This window comes from Chenopodium quinoa, unplaced genomic scaffold (genome assembly GCF_001683475.1).
Source record: "Chenopodium quinoa cultivar QQ74 unplaced genomic scaffold, ASM168347v1, whole genome shotgun sequence".
NCBI lineage: Eukaryota > Viridiplantae > Streptophyta > Magnoliopsida > Caryophyllales > Amaranthaceae > Chenopodium > Chenopodium quinoa.
In genome coordinates, this window is record NW_018744991.1 from 603,886 (window position 1) to 629,425 (window position 25,540).

General features: G+C 34.0%; 2 protein-coding genes across 4 annotated transcripts; both read right to left on the reverse strand.

Annotated features, from left to right (window-relative positions):
* Positions 1–666: 666 nt before the first annotated feature.
* Positions 667–12,216, reverse strand: LOC110706832. 2 transcript variants are annotated; one of them, XM_021884800.1, is made up of 5 exons: positions 11,441–12,216; positions 5,303–5,352; positions 4,519–4,596; positions 2,132–2,747; positions 667–1,440 (listed from the first exon to the last, which is right to left on the reverse strand). In XM_021884800.1, the coding sequence occupies exons 1-5, from the start codon at positions 11,594–11,596 to the stop codon at positions 886–888; spliced, it is 1,455 nt and encodes a 484-aa protein (XP_021740492.1). In that variant the 5' UTR covers positions 11,597–12,216; the 3' UTR covers positions 667–885. The 2 variants fall into 2 exon arrangements, with proteins under 2 accessions (XP_021740492.1, XP_021740493.1); XM_021884801.1 differs by lacking the exon at positions 4,519–4,596.
* Positions 12,217–14,253: 2,037 nt separating this feature from the next.
* LOC110706833 (katanin p80 WD40 repeat-containing subunit B1 homolog) lies at positions 14,254–24,846 on the reverse strand. Of its 2 annotated transcripts, none has more exons than XM_021884803.1 (18): positions 24,235–24,846; positions 23,617–23,747; positions 22,531–22,648; positions 22,041–22,267; positions 21,837–21,939; positions 20,859–20,929; positions 20,293–20,367; positions 20,028–20,171; positions 19,721–19,904; positions 17,887–18,507; positions 17,546–17,602; positions 17,358–17,461; positions 16,130–16,255; positions 15,879–15,953; positions 15,648–15,760; positions 15,279–15,395; positions 15,075–15,143; positions 14,254–14,708 (listed from the first exon to the last, which is right to left on the reverse strand). In XM_021884803.1, exons 1-18 carry the CDS (start codon positions 24,257–24,259, stop codon positions 14,642–14,644), a joined length of 2,427 nt encoding a protein of 808 aa, XP_021740495.1. In that variant the 5' UTR covers positions 24,260–24,846; the 3' UTR covers positions 14,254–14,641. The 2 variants fall into 2 exon arrangements, with proteins under 2 accessions (XP_021740495.1, XP_021740494.1); XM_021884802.1 differs by having other exon boundaries at positions 17,322–17,461; positions 24,235–24,842.
* Positions 24,847–25,540: the final 694 nt, after the last annotated feature.

Genomic DNA, 25,540 nt, shown 5'->3' on the forward strand with positions numbered 1-25,540 from the left:
ATTGTAGTAAAACAATTGGAATTTCCAATGTTGAAGAACCATTAGTTAGTTAAAATGAAGCTATGCTTTGATATTAGTAGTACATTGCTTCTACGCACTTCTCATGCTGCTGACTGATGTTGTGCATTGGGTATTGGACTACGTAGTCCATGGTACGTTTGTAAAAGAATTTTTCGTGTTTAGTAATTTCAACTAGTGTAACAAACAATGATCGACATGTCTTGTCAACGATGTTTTTTAACATTATGTTTCTTACCGCATTTTTAAATAAATTGTTTTTATACATCGTGTTATACGGTTTAAATAATTATACTTCATATATGATTGTGAAGAAAACCGAGGAGATTTCCAAACTAGAGTTGATTTGTAAGATATGTATTCATAGTCAAATTTGGTAGACCAAAAGATCAGGAAGCTTATATGGAACCCCTTTTTTATGTGTCTTGGAAGGCTAAAAATAATTCAGTGCTGACTTTACGTAATTCTGCTTATCATGAATAGCTCAAAATATTTGGATTTTATTTTGTCAATTTTTCTTGATTTTCTCCATTATAAGGCAATGTAACCCGAAATGTTTTCCCTCATGGTAAATTCATTCGTTATACGTTAAGGATCTGGATGTACTCTACGACGGACTGCATGTATCACAATCCCTGTACCGGTAAAAGGAGAAACACAACGAATCTACCATACCATAGCTATTGCTCTCATCATAAGGCTGTACATCTTTTGATTTGTTAGTTGTTACAACTACAAAAGGAGAGATCGTTTGCAACAAAAGTTGAGTTAAGGTGAGAACTAAAACAGAGCACAGAGGATAGGGGAAGTTAGGAGGGAGAGAAGATAAAAAAAAAAAGCTATGTTCCAACATAATTTCTAGCCTGTCTACTTGACTCTAGCTCTCTTTCTAACCTTCATGGGAGTTTCAGCTTGTATACCAGCATTACCCCGTCTAACACGCCCAACTTTCCCTCGTTTTCCCTGAATTTTCTTTGTTAAAGCAGCTGATTCTGCAGAGGATGGTGAACCCACAATGCCAGGAGGTTGACCAGACACTTTGCGAGCAACAACAGTAGACGTACCCTGAGCATTATTTACTGCCATTACTGGCTGGTTCAAAATCTTGCTGTTGAAGGGCCGATCTCTTCTTGGTTTTGCTGGTGGTTTGTGCATTGGTGTTTTCGGAGTTTCTGCAGCACCAAACTTGTTGCCGGTCACTTTATAATGTTGATGTAAAGTCTTAGTAACTAGGTCTCTAAATACTAATGCATAATTGTATTCTCTTGTACACTTGGAGTAGAAAACTAGAGCGTTGTTGGCAAGAAGCAACAAGTCCCGCAGAAGTTCAATTATTGATGTGATACTTTTGTTGGCGATTCTTGATCTAATTGTGTCAAGATCCATGTGCTGTCCTATGATCCTCTTATATCTAGCTCTCTTCTGCAACAACAAATCAGATTAACAATTACACTAATCAGCAACATGGCTCAAAACTTCAAAAGTAGCTATTTGAAGAAAAAAAAATTGGATTAAAAAATAATCCTAGCTCTTAGAAGCAGAAAGTCTGATGCAATTGTGATGTGACTCCATCCCTAATATTCTGTTTAAATTTAGTAAATTTGAATTATCAGCTACTAGATACGAGTAGTAATGAAAATTTGTAATGTACATCTTGGGAGTTGGGATACATTACCATGGAAATTGTTATGGAACTTGCAAAATTACACACAAATACATTACCATTATCATCTTTTATTATTTCTTATCAAATGAGCCAAGTGCAAGGTGAATAACAAACATAAAAGCAGCATGGTGTCAAAAAAGCAACATGGATTTAAGTTAACAGCTATGACATAATTGATTTGCATGGTCAACAGTAGAAATGACAGTGAAGAAGATTATAAACATCAGTCTTTGGTAGAGTTGAACTAACTAATCATTTCACTTCATTCTCCATTGTAATAATACCCTAAAATGATGATCAGAAATGTCCAAGTTTAATCCCCTCCCTAATAAGCCAAGTCTCTAATGCTCACTGCTCAGTAGTCGCTCCCTCTGATTACCATGCATCTGGGACAAAGGGTGGAAGGAGGGGGGAGGGGGCATTATAAAAGAAACAAACTGTTCATACCTGGCTATCTAGTCGACGCCTGAACACAGAAGCATGTTCATTCTCCATTATAGAATCTAAGATTTTTACAAATTCATCCATTCCCTGCTCACTTGTACATGGATTCTGAACATTTGCATCGGGAGATAGCGCAGGCTGGACATTGCCTTTTGTCACTTTTTTGTTAGCTACAGTTTTCATTATATCAGGTGAACACCTGAAGTTATTTTCTCCAACACTTCCGCCCTTTTCGTCCTTGTTCATCTCCTTTCTTCTCCTCTTCCCTCTTTTCTTCTTGATCTTCACTCCATGCTCCAAGAGCATGGTTTCCGCTAATTTGTCTATACCAGGAAACTTCTCTAACCTTATAGAAGGCTCCAAAACCACGGGCTTTCTCTCTCTCTTCTCAACTGATGTTTCAGTAGCAGCAGCTTGGCACTGTGGTAACGAATTTTCCCGGGTTTCCTGAGTGAAACTACCAGCAGATGACCCATCCCGGGATACCTCTTTACCGAAAGATTCATTTTCTCCTGATTTGACCAAAGGTTCTGAAGATTCAGCTGCACTACAGCCTTGATCAGCATAACTACACACTGCTTTCTCAGATTTCAGAGTTTCAAGTTTTGTTTCCAAAGAGCTGCAAGAAAATTTATTTGACATAAATTAGTGTTATAGACTTGTGACAGCAGTATAGAGTTATAGGCTGGTCAAGGACTAATTAAGAATAAAAGAAGGGAACCAAGTAGTATCATTGAAATAATCTAATAATAAATCTTTAACAAATTTTTTTTAAAAAAGGTGGTCATAGTGTGTCTTACGACTTTACCGGGGTCTATCAACAATGGTGCTTTACAGGTTCATCAATTTTGCTAGAATCCTATGTTTTTCTATGTTTACAGTGCTTCTATACAACTCCTTGCATCCCATATTGAACCTCCCAAATCTAAAGAAGTATGAAGAGGTTCCAAATAGATTGTAAAAAAAAATAAAGTTTGAGAATTGATAACAGAAAAAAGGTTTTTATGTCATGGAAAGAAAAATTAACCTTCAGCTAAAGAGAAAAATTGAGAGAGAAAATATTTCTATTTTTGAAAACTAAAAAGGAAGCACCTTTGAATTAAGTAGAGCTAAAGAGAACCAAAAAAGAAATTGTATCTGCCATCAAGGCTCCGTTTGTTTTGACGGAAAATATTATCCAAAAAAATTATTTTCCCATTTTCTATTGTTTGGTCAGTAAGGATGGAAAACAATTTTCCCAAAGGTTCCCAAAAGTGGATAATGTTTTCCTTTTGAAAAGAAGATATGCCACATTTTCTTCCCTACTACTTACATTCCTTACCTCTCCTCTATCTCTTCCCTTCCACTTTCCCTTGCTCTATAATTTTTCTTGTAAGGAAACAAACAAAAGAAAAATTATTTTTACAATTGTGCTTTTCCTTAAAATTATATTCCATTGAGAATAATTTTCCAAAAACAATTATTCCATTAAAACAAACAAAGCCTAAGTGTTAATTGGTTGTTCTTGACAATAATATATAAAAATCAAACTAAAGAAGAAAGGAAAGAAAAATACATAGGTTTCTTAAAAAAAAAAGAAAAAAAAAAGAAAAGAAATAAAGAAAAAAAAACAGAAGAATTAGTACATACTATCACAAAAAACTCCTGAATGAAAAAAGAGCGCATACATGAAATGCAGCCAGGGTACTAAACAACTTTATCAAAAGAACCCATAGTAAAATGGATTCTACAGCGCAACCAACTTCAAATTACGGATTAGGTCTTCAGTAAGCACTTTCTGTACAAAGTTTTGTCTATCTCATAACTCACCTCAATTCTTGAATGTATTTCTTCTATTACTATTAGAAAGTCTTCGGTTATGTTAATATTTCTCATATAGTTATCTAATGGTATATATGCGTTAAGGAGTTTTATGCAAGCTAGGGTTATCTATTGATTGTACTGATACGTTTACGTTTGTGAATATCAATAGAAGCTAAGCCGTTTTCTCCAATTGTTCTTGAGTTTAACAACATACATAGAATATCCTAAAGGCTAGAATAAGTAAATAAAATAAAAAGCAAACTTGATTAAAGAAATAAATCAGGCAACTATCGCATTTGGACTGTTGTACTTGTATTGGTCAAGATAATAATCTGCAAACAAATATTAAAACCTTAAAAGCACATTCTCGTGACTGTTGTAGAATCTGTTTAACCACCTCTCCAACTCCCACAATTTCGGCAACAACAGTCAAATACTCAGACAATAGGAAGAACTTTTGCCAGGTTAGAGGCCAAAGTCCAAACAAAGGGTCAAAGACAAAAATTTGATAAGGTGGCATGAATGCACGAAAAAGTTATCAGCACCACAAACACCATGATTCTCACATGTCAATTACTATTACTTACCCAATTGATTCCTCTGATTTCTCCAACTCTCTACTTAATTCATTTACACGCTTTTTCCGCAACTCTTCAAACCAAGCACTATAAACCAAAATACAAACAGCAAGTCAATTACTGAGAATTCAGCAATTTTAGAGGTTGAGACAGATGTTATTCCAGAGTAAAAAGGGTTATAAAACACAAGAAAAAACACCTTACTCGTTATTACAACCCAACGAAGCATAAAGACTATAATTATTTGCAATCCCATCTTATGGCTTGCATAGATCTGTGCTCAGCATATAAAATTGGACTCTCTCTCGCATTTATCAGACACTTCAGTCTTCACAGTAAGGAATTTATTTATTTATTATCATTTTAGGTGGAAAAAGGGGTAGACGAAGATTAAAACTATTAAACTACATTACTGCTAGAGTCAGTAAACAAAGGAATATAATGTTTCTGCCAAAATCCATTAGTCCTCTCTAACAGACATTATTATCATAATTCAGACTTCGTATTCCAAGTTTACTCCTAACTTTTAACCATTAATAGTAATTCGTAAATGTAATCTCGTTTTGGGTCAACTCTTCAGCCAGACAACAGACAGTAGACGCAAGTGCCAATGAGATGAGTTTGACAGAGCACAGAAATCAACAAAACAAGTTTTGAATCATTTTGTTAAGTGCTATAGTGCAAACAAATGATGATGATCGTATAGTTTGTTGAACATTCAGAACATAATCAAATAGTCTGAACTGAATCAAATTAAAACAGTGGCAGCAAATCAGCAAAGCATTATACTTACGAACAGTCAGAATAACACTCTTGCAGCACCTTATATTTGGCTTTGCACACCTGCAGTTATTTAATCATCAAATTAGATATTAGTTAACTTTTCATGATACATAAAAAGAAAGCAATAACTAATACAGGAGGCATCAATGGATGAAGGGGAAATGTCAAATCCCTTGGGCGGTTGGTCCAAACCAATCATGAAAGATCATATGAGACAAATTATCCTAGTAACTATGTAAAACATTTAACAATCTAAAGCAGGGATCATCAAGGTAGCGCAAACAATGAAATTCAGATACATATTACCATCATGCATATTCATACCAAAATGTATGGCCCAGAACAAGGACAAACTTTCCAATAACATACACAGAAATTTTCTCAAATTAGTGTTCTAAGGTTCCAATATTACAACCTGATCATATCTCAAAATCAAGTAATATATACTTCATACTAAAGACAATTAGACAAACTTGCCTTCTTGTCTACCCAAATCTGATTTCTAACTAGTATATAAAGTTCTAAGCAAAAATTGACAGCAAAATATGCACCACTTAGTATGTATAGTAGTAATTCACATCGACACATCCTATGGGGATTGCTTAACATAAAAGTTAAAAATAGTACAGAAACTATTTAAAGCTTCAAGCGCCTAACTACAGTCCAAATTGTGAATTCAAGAGCTGGATAACAGAGCCCTTTTCTTACCAGGCGTAACAGCCCCATGAAACAGTAACATCGGCAGACTACTACAAACCCATAGTCCCAGTCCTCCCGGCGCCAATATCAAAGTACTAACACGGCAAATGATTAACACCCAGATCCATGCAACAATCAATAATAATGACCAATTACTGCCCATAATCAGTCATAACTCATAACCTTGAAAACAGAGGCAAAACTCCAGAGTACATAAGAATACAAGACCTTAACTAATGATGTACAAATTGCAGACATCAGAGTTTCAATTTCCTATTTAAGAAGCTAACAATAACATAGTAGCAGTCACGGAAAATATGTAAGTCCTCTTGATAGCAAGCAAATTGGGGAAAGGATATTCTGCTCAATATCATAGTGCAGTCAGCTTTACCCTGAATGAGGTTAATTTATAAATTGAAAATCACAGCAAAAGCCGAAAAGAGTGCAACCGACTTCTATAAGTGCACAACAAAAAGGAAAATAAGGGATGTCCAAAACACACAATAGACAGCATCTTGCTGTCGATCATATAAGTCAAAAGTTACCTGTCACATTAGCACTACATTTCTACCATTTTTACCTTAAGGTTGTTAAGACACTTAAGAGTCTAGAAAAGCTAACAGCAATCAAGATTTGATTCAGTAAAAAACACTGGGGTGCATAGACTGCTAGCCCTCAAAAAGATAAGAGCTCCGGTGAGCTATCCAGCACAACCATGCTATAATAGTTACCTTGGGAAAAGGACATGATATGAAATAGAATTAAGGATCTCTTATGAACTCTAATAACCAAGAAATTTTAAGTTCCAGTATTCCATGTTCCTGCTAACCAATTCATTGAGACAGTAAAGATATAAGACATCTTCAAAGACCAATTCTTACTCAAAGTAGCAACAACAGTTACAACACATATTAACGGATAAATGAAATAAAATTCCTAATAACTGTTAGGAAATAAACACTGCATGGTGATGAATTCAGGATATTTTAAACCTGCAGTTGAAGAGCAGTGGGTATGTGTTGGTGTTCACAAGTGTTAAACTGGTGATTTCAGCAAGAATTTGACAGCTTAGCTTATGGTATATGAAGGATTTTTTCTCTGAGAAACTACCTAATAAAACCTAGATTTTGTGAGAAACTACCTAATAAAACCTAGATTTTGTGAGAAACTACCTACTACGTAAAAAAAGGTAAATGTTCTAAGAGATTACCTAATAAGAGGTAAAATGTTGTAAAAAACTTCTTCTACCGGATTTCCACCATTGACCCACCTCAATACACCTCGAAACCACCGCTTTCATCCCCAAAACCAAAACAACTAGCTTGAAATTGCCTCCACCACATGCCAACCCCAAAACTACCACATCTAACCCCAAAAAACACCCACCCGAAGCACAAAACTACCCTCACCAACTCGGGATATCCCCAACCTCCCCGAATATAACCTTGTTACCTTGGAAAACAACCCCGCGGTGGTTTTGGGGGGTGTTTTGAGGTGGGTTAACGCCGTAAAATTAGGTCACCAGTGGAAATTTGGTCTAATGTAGTATCTAACAACAATTTTTACAACATTTTTTATTAGGTAGTTTCTCACAAATTTAGGTTTTATTAGGTAGTTTCTGACAAAAAATCCTTTATTTAATGAGATTATATTGTGCTATATATATTCCAAATTCTAGAGTTGTAGTTAGGGATAAATTGCATGAAACTAGGAAAGTATATTTCTTGGTTAAGTTGATTTCTTCTTAATTGTATCCTAGTAATATTGGTTAGAGGGACTAGGTTAGAAAATTGGGGTATATTAATAGCCAAACTAAGGATTCATATGCCATTGTTATTGATATGTGTGAGACATACAACTTTAAGGTATGGGATTGTATTGCTGATAACAATTTTGATTAATAATATAAGTTGGGACATGGTTTTACCGAGTTAAATTATGGTGTGTGTATGCGCTTTGCCAATATGATTATTCTCTTACTAGTTCTAACCAAGTTACAAGTTGTATTAAAAGCCAAGGGTTAAGATGCATAAAGGATAAAGGTAGATGGAAGCTCAAGATTAAATGAAAGAATTTTAGGAAATTTGTTGACATGCAAAAGTGGGACCATGGAGGGGTTAAATGAGGGAGAGGGAGGCCGAAAATGACTTGGTTGGAAGAAGTTAGGAAGGATATGAATTATATGGGTTTGCATGAGGATGAGGCATTGGACCGTAAGAGATAGAGGAAGATTTTTATCAATGACTACATGGAATAATCACTTTAGGTTCATGTAGTCCACCCCACTTATGGGATTAAGGCTTTGATTGATTGATTGATTGGTTGATTGTTGACAAGCAAAAGACAAAGTAGTTGATATGAGGTTACATGCGGTATCGACTATAAGGTTGGCCCTTGCAACAAAAATCAAGTATGATGTTCCAAGGAGAAGCACCTAAGAAAAAATCATTGGCTAACAAGTTATTTCACAAGAAAGGTATGTTTGGACTCGAAGATGGAAGAAAATAGAGTGTTAAATCATGTAAATCACTTCAATAGCTTGTATCCTTCTACTAGTGTCCTTGTCAAATAATACAATAGAGTAATTTCTTCTTTAATGGTAGGGAAAATGGAGTTGGCTTTAGAGGAGACAATTGTTCTTCTAAGATGACTATCGGTGTTTCAACGAGGACTATCTATTTTTAAGACCAGGTAGAGTTAGGGGAAAATTGTTTGGAAACAAACCCAACATGGTCATGGTGATGGGTTCCGAATAATCCGAAACAATATGGTACATCATTGCAGTTGAGGACCAATGGGCACACATCATGTTTTGAACTCCTTCCATCCACTTTAATAAGTCACATTTGGTTAATCAATTATTAAGTAATTCACCTTAGAAATATCCAACAGTGAACCTCATTAGAATTTAAATTTATTTATAGTCTACGTTTTAAGGAAAGAAAAAATAGTGAATTATATGGGACAAACCGTAATTTCAAATAAAATAATGATATTTGTAGATACACAAAGTCAGATTCACGTTGAGTCCAACCACCACAATAATTGAAAATTTTTAACATGCAAAAAATTCCCTACTTATGGTAGAAAGCTACTACTTCCTCCATTTCAATAAATTGCAACAAGGATGAAATTATGCATCCTAAAGCACATTTTATATGTTAAATATCTATAATTGTATAAGAGTAAAAATTACAAAAAGTTAATATTGTGAAAGTATTTTACGAGACGAATCTAACGAGATCCCAAATGACTACATTTTACTTAACGTATAATCATATTATATGGTCAAACAAGAGTGATGAATAATGCAAAAGTCTCATTGTTGCAATATTATTGGAACGGAAGAAGTATTAAATAAATTCAAAACAAATCCATCGTTCCTTCTCTCTCTCCTCTGTCCACACTCCGACTTTACAACCTCCACATTTACGGCAACAAATACAGCTACGCCACCATCTCTACAACTTTGGCACAACACCAAGAACAAAGAGGCTGCCAATGACAAAGAGTCTTAGCCTGTGGACAAACAACTACCAATAAGCCAAAAAATGGCAATGAGGAGAAATGAAGTGGTGTATCTAAAATAATGTTGGTGACATATGAAAAAAGACTTGCTGAAGAGTCAATTTTCATTTTTGTATTCTTAATGAAAGGAAATTTGTTAGAGAGATCTAATCAATATCGAAAAATATACGTGTGATATGATTTAATCTCATATCTCTAACACAATTTCTTTACTATTTTGGATAGATTTAAGAATTAAATTCCTTAATTTAATATTTGATATCAGCTATTGCTATTGAAATATTGATATAAGGAATGAGAAGTTGATATCAGGTATAAAAGTAGTGTTCATATCAATGTCAAATATTGAAGTGTTGATACCATATATTATAATGTTGATATCAGATATTGAAATGTTGTTAGATATTTAAAGTTGATATCATATACTAAAATATTGATATCATACATTAAAGTGTTGATATTACATATTGAAATATTGATATCATATAGGATTTTTTTGTCAGAAAATACCTAATAAAACCTAAATTTTGGAAGAAAACTACCTAATAAAAAAATGTTGTAAAAAACTACCCAATAAAAGGTAAAATGTTGTAAGATATGAACTTTGGCCGAGTCTCTATGGTTGACCAAATTTTACGACGTTGAACCACCTCAAAACACTAGAGAAACCACCGCGGGGGTTGGTTTTCAAGGTGGTAAGGTAATATTCGGGGTGGTTTGAGGACATTCCGAGTTGGTGAGGATAAATTTGTGCTTTGAGATGGTGGTTTTTGGGGTTAGAGGTGGTGGTTTTGGGGTTGGATGGTGCATTTGACGTGGTGGAGGCAATTTCAAGCAAGTTGTGTTGATTTTGGGGATAAAAGCGGTGGTTTCGGGGGTGTTTTGAGGTGGGGTCTATGGTGGAAATCCGACAGAGGTAGTATTTTACAACATTTTGCCTTTTACAAGGTAGTTTTTTATAACATTTTACCATTTATTAGGTAGTTTCTTACGACACTTTTATAAATTAGGTTTTTTTTTCACAAAATCTGGTTAGGTAGTTTATGACGAAAAATCCTATCATATAATAAAATGTTGATATATGATATCATTAATTATTTTCACTTTTATCTCCTTATATGCAGTAATCCTCTAAGTAAGGCTTTAAAAAAATTTATATACACCGAGTGAAAGGTGAACGTGAACTCAAGGATTTTTTATTTTTTTTTTTTTTTATTTTTTTTTTTTGGGAGGACTCAAGGATTTTTTTTATCTCATTTAAATATTTTTTTTTGCTCATACTAAAATCTTAAAATGACCCAAAAATATAATAAATAAATAAATGAACAAAAAAAACTACTCTTGGAGTCTTGGGTGCAACTACCTCTAAGTGCACCCGGGTGTTTACCAGCCAGATTAGCCTAATACTTTAAAACTTTATGAAATAGAAATGTGGCTTATTAAATTGGAAATAACGGAGTAACATTCTATATTTAGTAAGCTCTATTAACATTCAAGTTAGCCACATTATCCTCGTTGTATATGATAGGCTTCAATAAGTTCCATCTATATTAAGTTTTAACTCGACAATAAATTTATTTAACCAGATAAATCACTCATCTACGGCGAACATTAGGATACCAAATCCAACCCGACTAAGCATAAAATTTATTTTAAAAAAAAAATCAAATACATATGGGTAAATTATCTATTGAGTACATGTAACTATATCCTGGAACCACCACTACGCCATAAAATAATGACAAAAGGCAAAACCAAATCCGATATTAAAATTCCAGCAATCATAAAATAATCCTGATACGTTACACCAATCATAAACTAAGATATTCATGAAATAATAAATACATTATGACATTTATGACAAAATAAATAAAAAGCATATTATTAAAAAAAAAATAGAGGAGAGAGAAAATGGATATACCTTAGGAGTAAAAAAGTAAGGGTAAAGAGAACGGGTTTGGAGCTCCGAAGCAACAGCATCCCAATTATGAGAACCATGTCTAAGAACAGCCCCACCTAAGATCAATTCTTCCCATGTACCCCATCTCACCGTATTATCCCCTCTTTCCTCCACCATTTTACCTACGCACCCCTGGCTCACGTTAGCATCCACCACCAACAAAACCACCACCTTCTAGAATTTTCTAGAAACCCCAGATCAAAATAACTCGAAATTGTCAAACAGATTACGCATAAAACCAGAAAATGGTTATGAATTGTAAAGGGATTCCGTTTTCTGGGTAGAAAAGCGGATTTCAGGCTGTATAAGAGCGGTTTCCCGGTGAGAATTTCCAGTTTTGCTTTTTTTTTTTTTTAAATAATGGTTTTTTTATTTTATAATTTCCTATTTTTGGGTATTTGGAATTTGATGTTTTTAATACAGTAAAATTTATAACAAGGATAAGTGAGCGTAAGAAATGGGGTTGACGGATTCTAAATGAATAATTTTACTTTTGATATGTTTTTTTTTAAGAGAAACTTTGAAAATTGAATGAAAGAGCGAAAATTGAAGAGAGAGAAAATAGAGAGAGATTGTCAGGGGAATACGGATGATGGAGAGACATAAATGGAGAGAGAAAGAGTGGAATATATCGAAGTATTTTTTTAATGACTGTAATATTAAGCTCTTTTTATTGTGTCGCTATTTTGTCTTATTATTTTAGCATAATACGCAAAGTAATAGTTACAAGTATTTTTTTTTTTTTTTTTTTTTTTTAAAATTCATAAAAAAAAAAAAAAAAAATCCCTTGATACACGATAAAGATAATACAAGCATTCATTTTACTACGGATAAAAGTTGTTAAATACTATAATCATGTGTTAATTAGAAATTAATCTATTATGTTAACCAATTTTAGAGTCAATCAAATAATTAAAATGTGATACTTAGTTTTTGACTTTACCAATGACCCATTATTAAGCATAAAAGATTAAAAGGAAATCATTGTCATTTGTGGACGTTGGCCTTAGAAAAAGTACATAATGTCAGGTTTTATTTATCTGTAACTAAGGTTATGTTCAGCTTAACTTATTAATTTGACACTCTTAACTTATTTAAGAAATAATTTGATTATATCATATCAGATCAGATCAGATTTTATCTTTAAAATGGGATAAGTAATAAAGAAAAGAAATCAATGGTTTTTAATGTCTAAATCTGAATCGATGTGAAATCCAAAATTAAGATTTACAGACATAATGACTTGTCTAGCCAAAATTGATCCTAAATTGTAAATAAATTTTGTATAAGAGTTTCCGTATTTATCCAAGAGTTGTATAGATAATAAAATTATTTTGTTTTGGGATTTCATTCACATTTCTAGCAGCAAATTATTATTGCAATGTAAGCTACAATCTCATTTAAGACTTAATTTTGATTTGAATAAATAATTCAGTCAAAAACAATGTTTAAATTGTTTGTTTTTGTTTTATAACAAGAAATTGCCAGACAAGTTGATCACCAAAAAGTTTTGTTGCTAGTTATTCTGGTACTGGTCTTTCACGTAATTAGCTCCACTATAAAGTTGGCAAATTGCCTACATTCATTTCCTGATACTAAAGAAACCACCTTTTCTAGATGGTCTTGGTACCCTTGTTAAGGTTTTTTACTTTTTAGTTATTATTATTGAGTTGTTTCTATTCTCAATTTGGCTTTTCAACTTAGGCATTGTCATTGAGAACATGTATAAATAAGAATCCTAGAGAAGAGAAAATCGGTATTGAAGGTGAAATTTGTAGGCTAATCGGTCAATTTTTAGGGTAATATCAACATAAAAATAATCATTCAAACATGTAAATAATGTCGCATTACTTCATTTTAGGGAAAAAAAATTATTTACAGATTGATGGACCCATCCAAATTTTCAAAGGGATAAGGAATAAAAAGTAAACTTCTCAAGTGAGGTTGATGAGGTTTGATCTTTATCATAGTGAAGTGTAAGCAATATTCAAGAAAGGTAATTAGTCCAAATTCAATCCAAAGGCAGCCATTAGTGTTTTCTACTTCGTGTTTGTTTAAGAAAAACCCCTCAATATCTCTAGATTTACCCGCGTAACAATCCCTCCCTTCCTCCGCCTTCCACGAGTCATGAGAAGCCAACCCGCTCCTGCTACACACCTTAACCATAGGTAGGAAAGATGAACCCTGCTACAAATACTCCATAATGTTTAGTTGATGTTACTAAACCTTGGAAGTCCTTGTAAAGTATTAAGTATATATAGAAGAAAACATCTCAACTCTCTTTGTCTCACCAAGAAAGACATTCCATCACCCAAAAACATGGACCTACCGACTGGTGACTACTATTGCACTTTATGCAAAATGCTTACCTCTAAAACTAAATAGCTAAATGGGTCACAGTTGAAAACTACTCTACCAACCTTAATCTCAATAAATTTGGACCAGCATAAAAACAAAGGATGCATAACTGCATAAGCATATGGCATTGTCCCACTGAACTATACCACTAATTTAGTGGCTATTAATGGCCCCTAACTAGTGTATAAAGTAATTAAGGAAATTAAAGTATGTCCACAAATCACTATATCTATATGTGCAACATATATTTTTTTTTGCTTCTTTTGAAACACAATGAAATTTCTTGAGGATGACTGATAAATTTGATAAGTGCATCCTTTCAGTATCCATGAATGAATGTGCGCGTAGGAAGGTGGCTACGATTGTGCATTGGCGAAGCAAAACTAAAGATCATGTATTCTCGGAATTTGTAATTAGGATTCTCACAAATCTTAAGAATGGCCCAGCATAAAAAATCTGGGCGTTTTTTTTTTTCATTGAATATGAAGAGTAGGATACATACATCAGGTGCACAGACAGTTACATGACAAAGATTTAGAGCTAGAACTAAAGGGACAGCGCCCATCTAAAAAGAATGGCATTGAATGAAAAGCTTGCGCATCCTTTTGATGGACTGAGAATGATACAAGGGTACGACTAATTGGTAGTTTATGGCACTGATTCTTGACGTTTGGCTACCCGGAGATATTAACAGGCGATGGAAGAAAAGCTAAAATCAGCACTTCAGAGTTTAGAATCGTCAAAATCTCCCGCGATAAGGAAACAAAACCCTTCCTCACTGTTCCCAAAATGTTGTCGCAAGAATTATATGCTGTGATCTTGAAGAACTAGATTCAATTCCAAAGCTGATCTGGCAAGTGATTCACTCTTCCTGCATACAGAAACAGTTGACTTAAGACCATCCTTAGATGAGCACACAACTATAGTTGTCTCAAGAATCAAAATAGATTTTTTTGCGGCTACCTTAGCTGTGGTCAAGTAGCCACATAAAAAGGATTAAATAAATTGGGCTTTCAATTATCCATTTAAGGTAATGGGAAATGTAGTATAAACGCAACAAAAAAAAATTCCCAATTTATTTAGCACAGGCAATAATAACATTATATTAAAAATAAATAAATAAAATAATAAAATAAAATAAAAGCAATAATAACATTAAATGACGAGACAGCAAAGAACGCTAAGTATTTAGGTATCACTGATCCTTTTCACAACATAGACCTAGAATGCAAGTTACCTGGACAGTGTAGGAAGAAGTCCTTGTATCTGCTGCAGCTGGACAAAACACTGTTTGCAGCACGCAATCCTGTTGATTTTGAAGAACAAGCGATATTCAATATGCATGAATTAGCTATACTGATAAGAGTGTGATGGCCTATTCCTAGCCAGCCTCCCTTTTAAAAAAGAAAGGGAAAGCAAATTAGGAGATTGGAGAGTATACCTTTCTTCTTGATGAAGATCAACACCCACAGAAGGAGGTGCTGAGATGGTTGAGCGAATTGTAGGTCCCAAAAAGGCAACAAGTTTGAGCAACAATTCCAAAGACATTTTTGCATGCCTGTAAAATATGGAAGTAAAATCATGATTTGAAAGATCAACCTAATGCCCCTTACCCAGGTTTAAGCAACTAGCTTAGAAGAGTAAATGAACTGCGCTCTCATACACTGCCAGCTATTGATGTAGGAGTGCAAGATCACTCTTAAGCCTCCCAAAGAACTGCAAACTCGATTTCTCTTACTGACCCTCCATACGCTTAAATTTTTACCAAAGAACTTTGACATGCACAAGCCAGACAGAATGATTAAATTACCTTTCCAACTTGCTGTCCAGGAGACCCACCAATATAGGTAGCATACAGGAGAACAAGTCCATGGTAACGATATCCATCTTCTCCATGAAAACGCTAATCACATCAGCCTGGACCTGAACCACAAGGAAGAAAATTTCTAAGATATGCAATTTTTGAGATGATTTCACCATAGGAGTATAAACAAGTTCAAATTTCAAGCTCAAACAAAGAATAAAATATAAAGGTACTCACGGAATGATCAGGTAACTTCTTCAGTGATGTAATGGCACCTTTTATGTCATTTCGTTCCCACAAATGCCGCACCATCTGAATTTCCATTCAATCGGAATAAAAATAATAAATGATTTTGAAAAAATCAAATCCAAATTTTTACGAAAATTATGTAACTAAGACCAATGCATTATGATAGCGATTAGAATCGTTTCTTTATGCCAAGCTGCTTATTGAGATAATATAACACAAGTACACAACCTGAAAATTACCTGTAACTTTTTAAGGCGAGAACGAAGACCATTCAGAAGAGCATCATGATTCTGCATAAGATCTTCAACAAAATATGCATCACTTGCTGAGGCTGATTCTCTACCAGAAACTTGAGGTTCTTCTTTCTGATAACCAAGCAAAGTAATAAAATATAAGATCCAGATATACAATAACTAGACGATGAAGTTGCAATTATACCCAAAATTTGCATATCATATTTCAATACAAGGTCGCAGTTAGGGAAATTCTAATTCTCACAGATCACAGTTATGCATTGATTTCCACAAAATCCTTCCAGCCATAAGCCTAATACAAGGCCAAATTTTATACCATTTCACATGGCTGTCTTAGTTGACACCCAAAAAAAATTCTTAATTTATCTTATTTCAAAATATATAAGTTTAGATAATTTCAGATTAAATAGGTTCAGGAACAATAATGTCATTCAGATTCAGACAAAATAAATTCAGAAAAAATAAGTTCAGAAAATTTATTGAAAACAAGTTCAAACAATATAAGATAAGTTTAGAGAAAATAAATTAAGTTCAGATAACTTCAGATTTTTATAAAAAAAAAAAATGTGCAGACAAAATAAAGTATGTTCATATAAAAATAAAATAAGTTCAGATAAAACAATTCAGACAAAATCAAATGAACCAAATAGAGTCAAAGGAGTGCTAAAGTTGACCATTTGCAGCGCATTTTAGTGCAGTAGTGCATAATAGAGTGATTAGAGGAATTTCCAATTAGAAACATTCTAAATCATATATTTTTTACAAAATATCAAGTTAAACGAGGGAGTATTACTTCTATTGAACTTTCTAGCCTCAAATATAGTATCAAATATGATGAAAAAAGGGGAAAAAAAATTACAAGTACTATATATAACTCAGCACAAGCAATAGCAGTCTTAGAAACTTGACTGGTCCCATTTAAACAAGCGAGCATGATACACATATAACAGGCTTATTATTCTATTTGTAAGTAAATCGGGAAGCACTAAACAGCAATTATCAAAATTATCTTAGTTCAAAAGCCATTAAGAAAAAGTGTTTTCTGCTTGAGGGCGGTCTTCTGTTTCTGTGGCATATAAGGATTATAAGCTGTTTCCATTATTTGGGGGAGGTTTACTTAAAAGAAATGAGAAAAGTAACTTCTAAGAATTTCATCACATGGAGAGTATAAACATACTAGCATGGCAGAGCTGTTAATCCTATCAGAAATGACCTCAGGGGATACACTGATCGTTTGATCTTCACCGCCGCAATATTTTCCCCTTTTTTCAAATTTCTCAACAAGAGAACGTGTCCTTCCAAGAGAAACTGCCACAGCTAAATGAGAGCAAAAACTTAAGTTAGGTTTCCCATAATTTTAAGTCATTTGCAAGTCGCAACTTCCAGGATAAAATTTCCCACCTCCATCTGCAACTTTTATATTTGGCACCTCTTTACAGTCAAATGAGTCGCCAGATACTGTGAACAAAACAAGATAACATTACTAAGAATAAGCAAAAAAGAAGTGCACCACGTGGCATCTAAAGTGCTTTTACAAAGACAACTGCAAATGGCCAAAACAAGATGTAACTGCTGGCTGTCAGCTTTACTAATGGTGCAAAACAATTGAAAGCAAAGCTAATTTCTACACACACCAAAAATAAAATAAAATAAAATAAAAAAATTAAATAAAAAATAAAAAAATTAAATATTAAAAAAAATCATCCATCTTTATGGAAGGAGGTGAGAATGTGAGATCGTACCACTCTGCAGGTTAGTATGTATTGGAGTAGATGGATTTTCTTCAAACTGCTCTTCAAAATTTTCAGGAGTGGGATTTCTGTCTTCATGTAAATCCCTAGATCCCACTCCCAGTACAGGCCTATCAAGGAAAGTTGGATCTGCATTATCAATATCATATTTGCTAATGGATGACTTCTTTATGTGCGTAGCCTGTCCAGGCTTCGCAGGTGTCATTGACTCTCTTCTAGAATTGGCAAGACTTTTTCCACCAGAGCTATCTCTAGCTCCCATCTCCAGAACATGCCTATCTAGAAAATTTGGATCTGCAGCATCAACATCAAATTTGCTCCTGGATGACTTTCTTATGTGCAGAGCCTTAATTGACCCCCCACTTACAGGCTTTGCAGGAGTAATTGACTCTCTTCTAGAATTGGAAAAACTTTTGCCACCTGAACTGTCTCTAGGAACAAAGGTTGGGGCAACAAAAGATCTACCACCAGCTTGAACATTAGATTTTCCTGAAGTAGCAGTAGGTGTACTTTGTTTTTTAGATGATAACTTGGGGGTTTCCTTCACATCAGATGACATTGCTTTAGATGTATTACGTAAGCGTGTTTTGCGAGAACTGATTGGCTTTTCATCTGCAGTTCCAAGGATACGTAGACAGTCACTTACACAAGAAACATGCATTACAAATTGCTTATTAATTGTTGGAAGATTAGGCATGTAATATGGGTCAATAAGTATGAGTATACTCCTAGTATCCCCAAACAGCAAATGGTGCGTACTAAAGACATCAGCACCATGCCATTTGGCCATAACACAGTATAAACCATAGACTCACATACATGTGATAACTATAAATTGACATTGATTATCTCCTATTCCAGGCAAGTCTAGTTGTAAAGAAATCCACATATTGTCATGTGAACCAAGATCAGAAAGGCCAATAGTATCAATCTATTATTGTTTAGGGTAAATTGGAATAACACTCCAATCCTCAGGTTAGACTTCTCTAATTAGCACCCACCCCATCTCACATCCTGCTTAGTCTATACTTAGGACAGTGGCATAATACTCGATAGAAGATTGAAATGTTGCTAATCCCTTCCCAACCAAATGAATAAGAAAAACCCTCGTGAGACCATCAAGCAATGAATTAAGTCTCAAAGTAATATGAGGCTACGATCTGAGAAAATATGGAACATATGATGCTCCGAAATATATACACAACAATCAAGATGCAGGCTAACATGTGTTTGTCCAGGTTGAAGCATTAAAAAAAATTACTAGTATATCAGAAAGGAAATATCAAATTACACCAAACCTTGGCCAAAGCATAGCAAATCCTATTGAAGTCTGAAATATCCGTGTTCGGTGTAGCAGTGGTGAGCACTAGGTCCTCTAGGTCAAAACACTCTAGGTTAAAACATTAAATGCTACTCCATAACCTAGTGCTGAAGTCTGACATACCCACAAGCAAATCCCGTGGAGTTCTAAATTTCTAATAGCAATTCCCATTCATTACTTATATGTAATGAACATCTATACTTTTCCAAATGAAGTTGTCCTGATTTGGAGAAAAAAAGGACTTACAAAGAAAAGTCAAAATTCATAACACAGCAATGATACTCAATTATTGTTGTCAATTTTCAGATAAAGCTTCAACATCATTATCATTTGATAAACAAAAGCATCATCTTTAAGCTATAGCTTACTCCAAGTGACAAGGAGTTGTAAGTGCCAAAAATTGCAAATTTGCAATCATATATTGGCCAGAAAAGGAGTGATGGTAACTAGATGAACCACAAAATATTTCCAGTTTCAATAATATTTAAAGACAATATGACTTACAGTCCACATATATATTCTTAATTTCTTTAGCGTCAACATCTGGGGATGTGGAACGAGAGCTGACAGAGGACCCAACAGCTGACATTACTTCAGGAGACTGACTTTCTCGTATATCAGCCTTAAACTCAACAGGGATTCTCTCATGAGGTGCGCCAGAATCATCAATCCCATATGGCTGAACACGCTTCAAGCATTAAAATAAAAGAAGGTTAAAGTTGCTCTTAGAAAATTATAAGGAGTGACACTGTTGGTACATGCATGCACTAGTGTTAAGTAGCTAAAACAAATATAACAGTAAGTCACGTACTGCGAGATCAGCCACCCAAACACCAATGGAGTTCCGATAGTAAGAGCAACCTATGACCTTTCCTTCATGAATACAGAGATCACCAAGTGTCGACCATCCCATGTCAACGGAGTCATGACAAATTACAGGCTCCCATGAATAAACCTATTGAAGTATACATGAGCTTATAATTGTGATTTACTCAAATAAATTTTTTAAAAAAAAAAAAAAAAGGAAAACACACACACACACACACAAAGGAAAAAGAAAAAGTTAGTATTCTGACCTTCAGGTTATTGTCATATCCAGAAAAGAGAGTCCTCCCATCAGGATGAAAGGTTAAAGCACGCACTCCTGCAGCCTGGATGATACAAATATTACAATTGCAGCTTTGAGGCAAAAATTTAAATTGTGTATCATGAGATGTATAAAGACATAAGGTCATCAGGCAGCATATAATGGGGTATGATGACACCTATTTTTTCCCAAATATTATGAATTATGATGACTAGCCATCCGAAGTGAAGAAATTATAATTAACCACCCTTTAATCCTATTTCAACTTCTCATAACCTCCCAAAGTACTAATAAAAATTGGTAAAGGGTGGCTATGAGACAACGAAATGGACTTGATGATGATCAGTTATAAACTCTTCATTTAGGGCCTTAGGGGGTGACTGAGAATAATGCCTCCAACAAAAAATTGTGGCTCAACCAAGAGGAATAAATTCATTAATAGCTACGTATGCCTCCAGCAGAACCTATTTAGCACTTGCACTTACCACAAACCATAGCCTAGAATTCAACAGTGGTGCTACAACAATATTTCAAGTCAATAAGAAAATTTATTACCTCAGCCCTGGCAGATCCAATCATTTCAAAAGTTTCCAAATCCCAGAATTTAACAGTTCTATCCGCTGAACCTGAAAAATGCTATACATAATTAGAGTACACAAAATAACATCAAACACTGAAAGGGAACAGCTTAGCACCATTACATTAGCACTAACTCTAAGGGCATAAGGTCTGAGAGGTGCTCAAGTAGAGGTTCAGGCAAAGGAGAGCAAAAACAAAAGGAGATATAGACCTTGAAGAAGGATACATGCTATAATGGACATTTGTGATAGATGATGTAAGAGCAAGAAACTTTATGACTTAGACTGATAATGCTAGATTCATGAGAAAGAAATGGGACCTCAAACCAAGGAAAGAAACAAAGGCAGCACTTTTTGTGAACCCGACATATCATATCACTGAAAAGTAAGGGCAGCATCAGCATATATGTTAGTAGTGGCTGCTCTAGTAAATGGGAAGCTATTGTTCAAGATACACTTTAATATAGGTAGAAGTGTAAATAACTCAATAGCATAAATCTAAAGAATTCAAAAATGGACTAGTTGGAGTCTTCAAAATCAATTGAAAATCTCAGTTGAGTTCGAGCTTATCACAAATATGTATATACACATTTATTGAAACACTTAACCGAGATGCAAGGATCCTGTGGTGGAAAGATATCCTCCAGCAAGCCTCCCAAATGAAAATGCACTTGACTCTGAAATCTGAAAAAGGAAAGATGCATGGGCTCTCCTTTTGACTTGTGCTCAACTGACAAGCTTTTTGAACAGGAGCTATAATTAATGAAACTTCAAAAAGATTAAGTTATTCGACAGTTATGGTAAATTCTATCTACACCATGCCAAAGATAAGTATCAATCTAACAATTAATTGACACCTTGGGAAATGATCACTAAGTGAAATAAAGTAATAAATGTAGAGGGAATGTGACATGCACCTTTATAAGTGATCAGTTCTAACCAAATGGACTAATACCTGTGGCAAGAAGAAACTCAAGTGGGTGGAAGTCTAAGGATGTGATGGAACCATCATGAAACTTGAAATCATGCAACAACTTTCCAGCAGTCAAATCCCAGACCTGTGCAGAAAAGATATGTTCTACTTAAGGAAAGCCATCAAGATTCTGCAACCACCTAAGCAATCAAGATGCCAAGTGCTTATATAATATCCTCATCTTACCTTTACAACATTATCAGATCCACCAGAAACAACCCATCGACCATCAGGTGTGAATTTTATAGCATTGATCCCAAGATTGTGGCCCTTATATGTGTGAATACATCCTTTCTTTCTTATATCCCAGATCTTTAGGTCAGTGTCTGCTGAACCAGATGCAAAAAATTCTCCAAATGGGTGGAATTCAACAGAAGTGCAATTGGATCTATGACCAGTAAGAGTTCGAACCACTACACTTCAGAAAAGCAGTGTTAAAATAAGAAAGTAAATTTAATAATAATTAAAAAAATCCTCTCCGATAAACCAGCATACAGAGCTATATTATGCAATCAATACACTAATGACCAGAAAAGGTGTAAATAACTATACTTTGCATCAATAAAGTAATTATTATCCTAGATTTGATAGATCATCAATGCGTTAATTTTACGCTAACAAGTGCTAAATTGTCCCAAAAAAATTAAGACAACAGGTGAGACATTGACAAACTCACTTTTCGCCTCTTCTAGATCCCACAACTTCACTGTACCAGAAGAAGCTCCACCAAGCACCAACACTTCTGTTGAATCGAAGGACAAGCTTTCTACTGGAGTGGTATGACCACATAGGCTCTGCAAAATCCAAGAGCAATAATTAAGAATAAATTCTAACACCACAACTCAAACGTCATAGAGCAGTAATGCAATCAGCATGAGATGAACAGCATCACCCTTCAGCATCATGAAAAACACATCACCCTTCACAACAAAAGAAGCAATTGTATTCTCCTTGTTCCTCAATATAACATATCTCAATCAAATTGTTGCTGCTATGAAATACAAGCATTACTCGCTATCAGTCTATCACTACATTGAGTTCAATGGTGATTTTATAATATCTCATTCATTATAAAATCCATCAATTCTTACTTAGACAAGCAACAAAATCCCATCTACAAGTGCATTTAATGGAGGATGCCAAGGGTATTATTGTAAAAACGTTGCATTAACCTACGTATATGAGTACCGGAGCTTTCTACAGGGTAAGCCGTATTATTACATATTAAGAGCTTAGGTATACCTAGCTTCAACTGTTAATTCTTATAAAAGTGTTCATTTTCCCATTATACATAAGAAAAAAAGGGAAAACCAAAACTTGCAATTAGCTATAAATCTAAAATCTTACTTCTAACTTGCACCTAAATAAAGGTATCATAGCACATTACTATTATCTACAAAATTAATATCCCTAAATCAAGAGCCCCAAAAGCAGCAAAACAGAACAGTCCAATCAAATAAGTGATCAAAACCAACTCAAGTCCAATGTAGTTAATATAGATCAGCTTAATTGAAATTCTTTCTATAAACCTTGCTACCAACTAATCGCTAACTACATTTACTAAATACAGAATGCTTCCATGGAACTGAACCTAACAGACAAACAATCAAAACCCGGCAAAACGACACATCTATAATTTCATCATTCACATTAATTTCCAATGTCTAACCACTAAAATGCACTTAATCAACAATTTCAAAATCCAAATACATTAATTTTTATTAAAAAAATATACGAAGTAATTGGTTTACAAGAATTGTACCATCAAAGAAGTTGGTTTGCCAATTGACCACAAGTTAACTTTGTGATCATCTCCACCCGTCAGAAGAAGGCGACATGCTTTCTTCCCAATCCTAAGACAATTCACATTTGCTGAGTGTGCCGCAAATTCCTCTTTACATTTTATTTTTGGTCAAGAAATTTTTCAAATAATTAATCAAAAAATTACACATACTATCAAAATTTCACCCAAAAAAATTGAATTAAAAAAAATATATCAAAGGCCAACCCATCATCCCAATTCAACTGAAAAATTAAACCAAAAATAATACAGAACATGGGAAGTCGGTGGAAAGAGCAGAAAACGCCAAAATATAAAAATTTACTACTTAATAATTATTTAAAATTCAAAGAACACAAAAACAGATAAATAAATTAATCATGAACCAAACAAATAAATGGCATAATCAAACTAACATTCCAAGCAGTTTCCAGCTTAGATCAGATGAATAACAAAATGAAAAATTGAAGCACATTCAATTTGATAAAAAGAAAAAACCCAGTAATTATTTTTTTGTTTTAAGATAAGAACTAAAAAGCAGCAATTTAAACTAAATAAAGTGAAAAAACAAAGAAATAAAAAGGGGGGAGTTAAGGATACGGAGCTTGTAAGCACGTTTCGCCATTAAAAGCGAAAATGAGAATTTAGGAAGTTAGATTTTTGGTTTGAGAAGAAAAGGGTACTTTGTGTGCAAGATAAGACAGCAGAAAAATTCTGGGTTTTTTGGGAAATTGAGAATTTAGTGAATAATTTGAAGGATTAGAAGAATGAACAGCAGTGAAGAAGAAAGTTTCAGAGAGAGAGGGAGGAGAGAGAAAGAAGGGATTACTTGGATTTTGGAAGGAGTGATATTAGACGCGGTAATACGGTAAGTTAGTGGAAATTGGGAGTATTTTATTTTTAGTGTCATCAAGGTTTTTTTTTTGTATTTCTTACAAATATTTTTCTACTTTTTGTCTATTTCTTACCATTTTAGGATACATTACACTCTATAAGAAAGAAATTTTTTTCTAGTATAAAATATGTTTTCCCGTTTTGGTTTCTGTTTTGTGTTATTTTAATCTTAAATCTACTTAGATATTTACAATAGATCGGGAAAGATATAAGAGTCACATCATTCGATATTTGACATTGTGGACAAGACATGTATTTTCCGTACTAGAATTAAGTGGTATATTGAGGAAAGAAAAAGGTGAAAATATAGATTCAAAATTCGCACATCATGTTGATTTTATACTCATTCAGCTACATTTTTTTATATAAGATATTGGTCTATTTCAAATAAGAATATTGTAATATTCTAATCTTTAAGATAAGAAGTAAAGTTTCTTTAAAGGAAGTGATGAGGTACATGGTTGGAGATCATATAAGAGACCAATTTTTATATCCTTCATATAATTTATTTATACCTTTAAATGACTTTGCAGTTTGCACGAAACTTGGATCAATTTTAAGGTGTTTAGTTCTCTTATGAAATATGCGCGAGGTAGTATAAAAGGAATAATGGTAAAAGAGTGAAATTTAAAGACATTAGCGTTGAAGGACTATTTGAAAATCTATTTCAATTCTTAAGAATGACATTATAGGTGAGATCAAACAACATATGGATTGTGTATGTGCCTTGAAAATGGCATCAAATGTTAATTTTCTTACATATTTTTGTCTTTATAGGAAAAACCATCTAAAAATGTTATGTATACACACACGTGATGTTTAATGGTTGGTTCTTGGCACATGGCAATTTACGGAGGTTTATTTGCTTAATTATTGTCTAATCACTAGCTATTTGATCATGTAATCAATCTTCATTAATGAACTACATGTGTCAATGGTTTATTGGTAAATTTTCTTTTAGATAAACTAAATAGTTATTTTTTTTGTCACTAGATTAATCTTACCGTGCAGA

What these genes read in the sequence shown, in the direction of transcription:
- LOC110706832 (XM_021884800.1), bottom strand. Translation starts at nt 11,596, where the DNA reads ATGGTGGAGGAAAGAGGGGATAATACGGTGAGATGGGGTACATGGGAA. An exon ending in CTTACTTTTTTACTCCTAAG is followed by an intron (nt 5,353 to 11,440) that starts GTATATCCATTT and finishes AAATAACTGCAG; the next exon opens with GTGTGCAAAGCCAAATATAA. An exon ending in GGCGTCGACTAGATAGCCAG is followed by an intron (nt 1,441 to 2,131) that starts GTATGAACAGTT and finishes TTGTTGTTGCAG; the next exon opens with AAGAGAGCTAGATATAAGAG.
- LOC110706833 (XM_021884802.1), bottom strand. Translation starts at nt 24,259, where the DNA reads ATGGCGAAACGTGCTTACAAGCTCC. An exon ending in GATATGACAATAACCTGAAG is followed by an intron (nt 20,172 to 20,292) that starts GTCAGAATACTA and finishes ATACTTCAATAG; the next exon opens with GTTTATTCATGGGAGCCTGT. An exon ending in GATCTTCATCAAGAAGAAAG is followed by an intron (nt 15,144 to 15,278) that starts GTATACTCTCCA and finishes CAAAATCAACAG; the next exon opens with GATTGCGTGCTGCAAACAGT.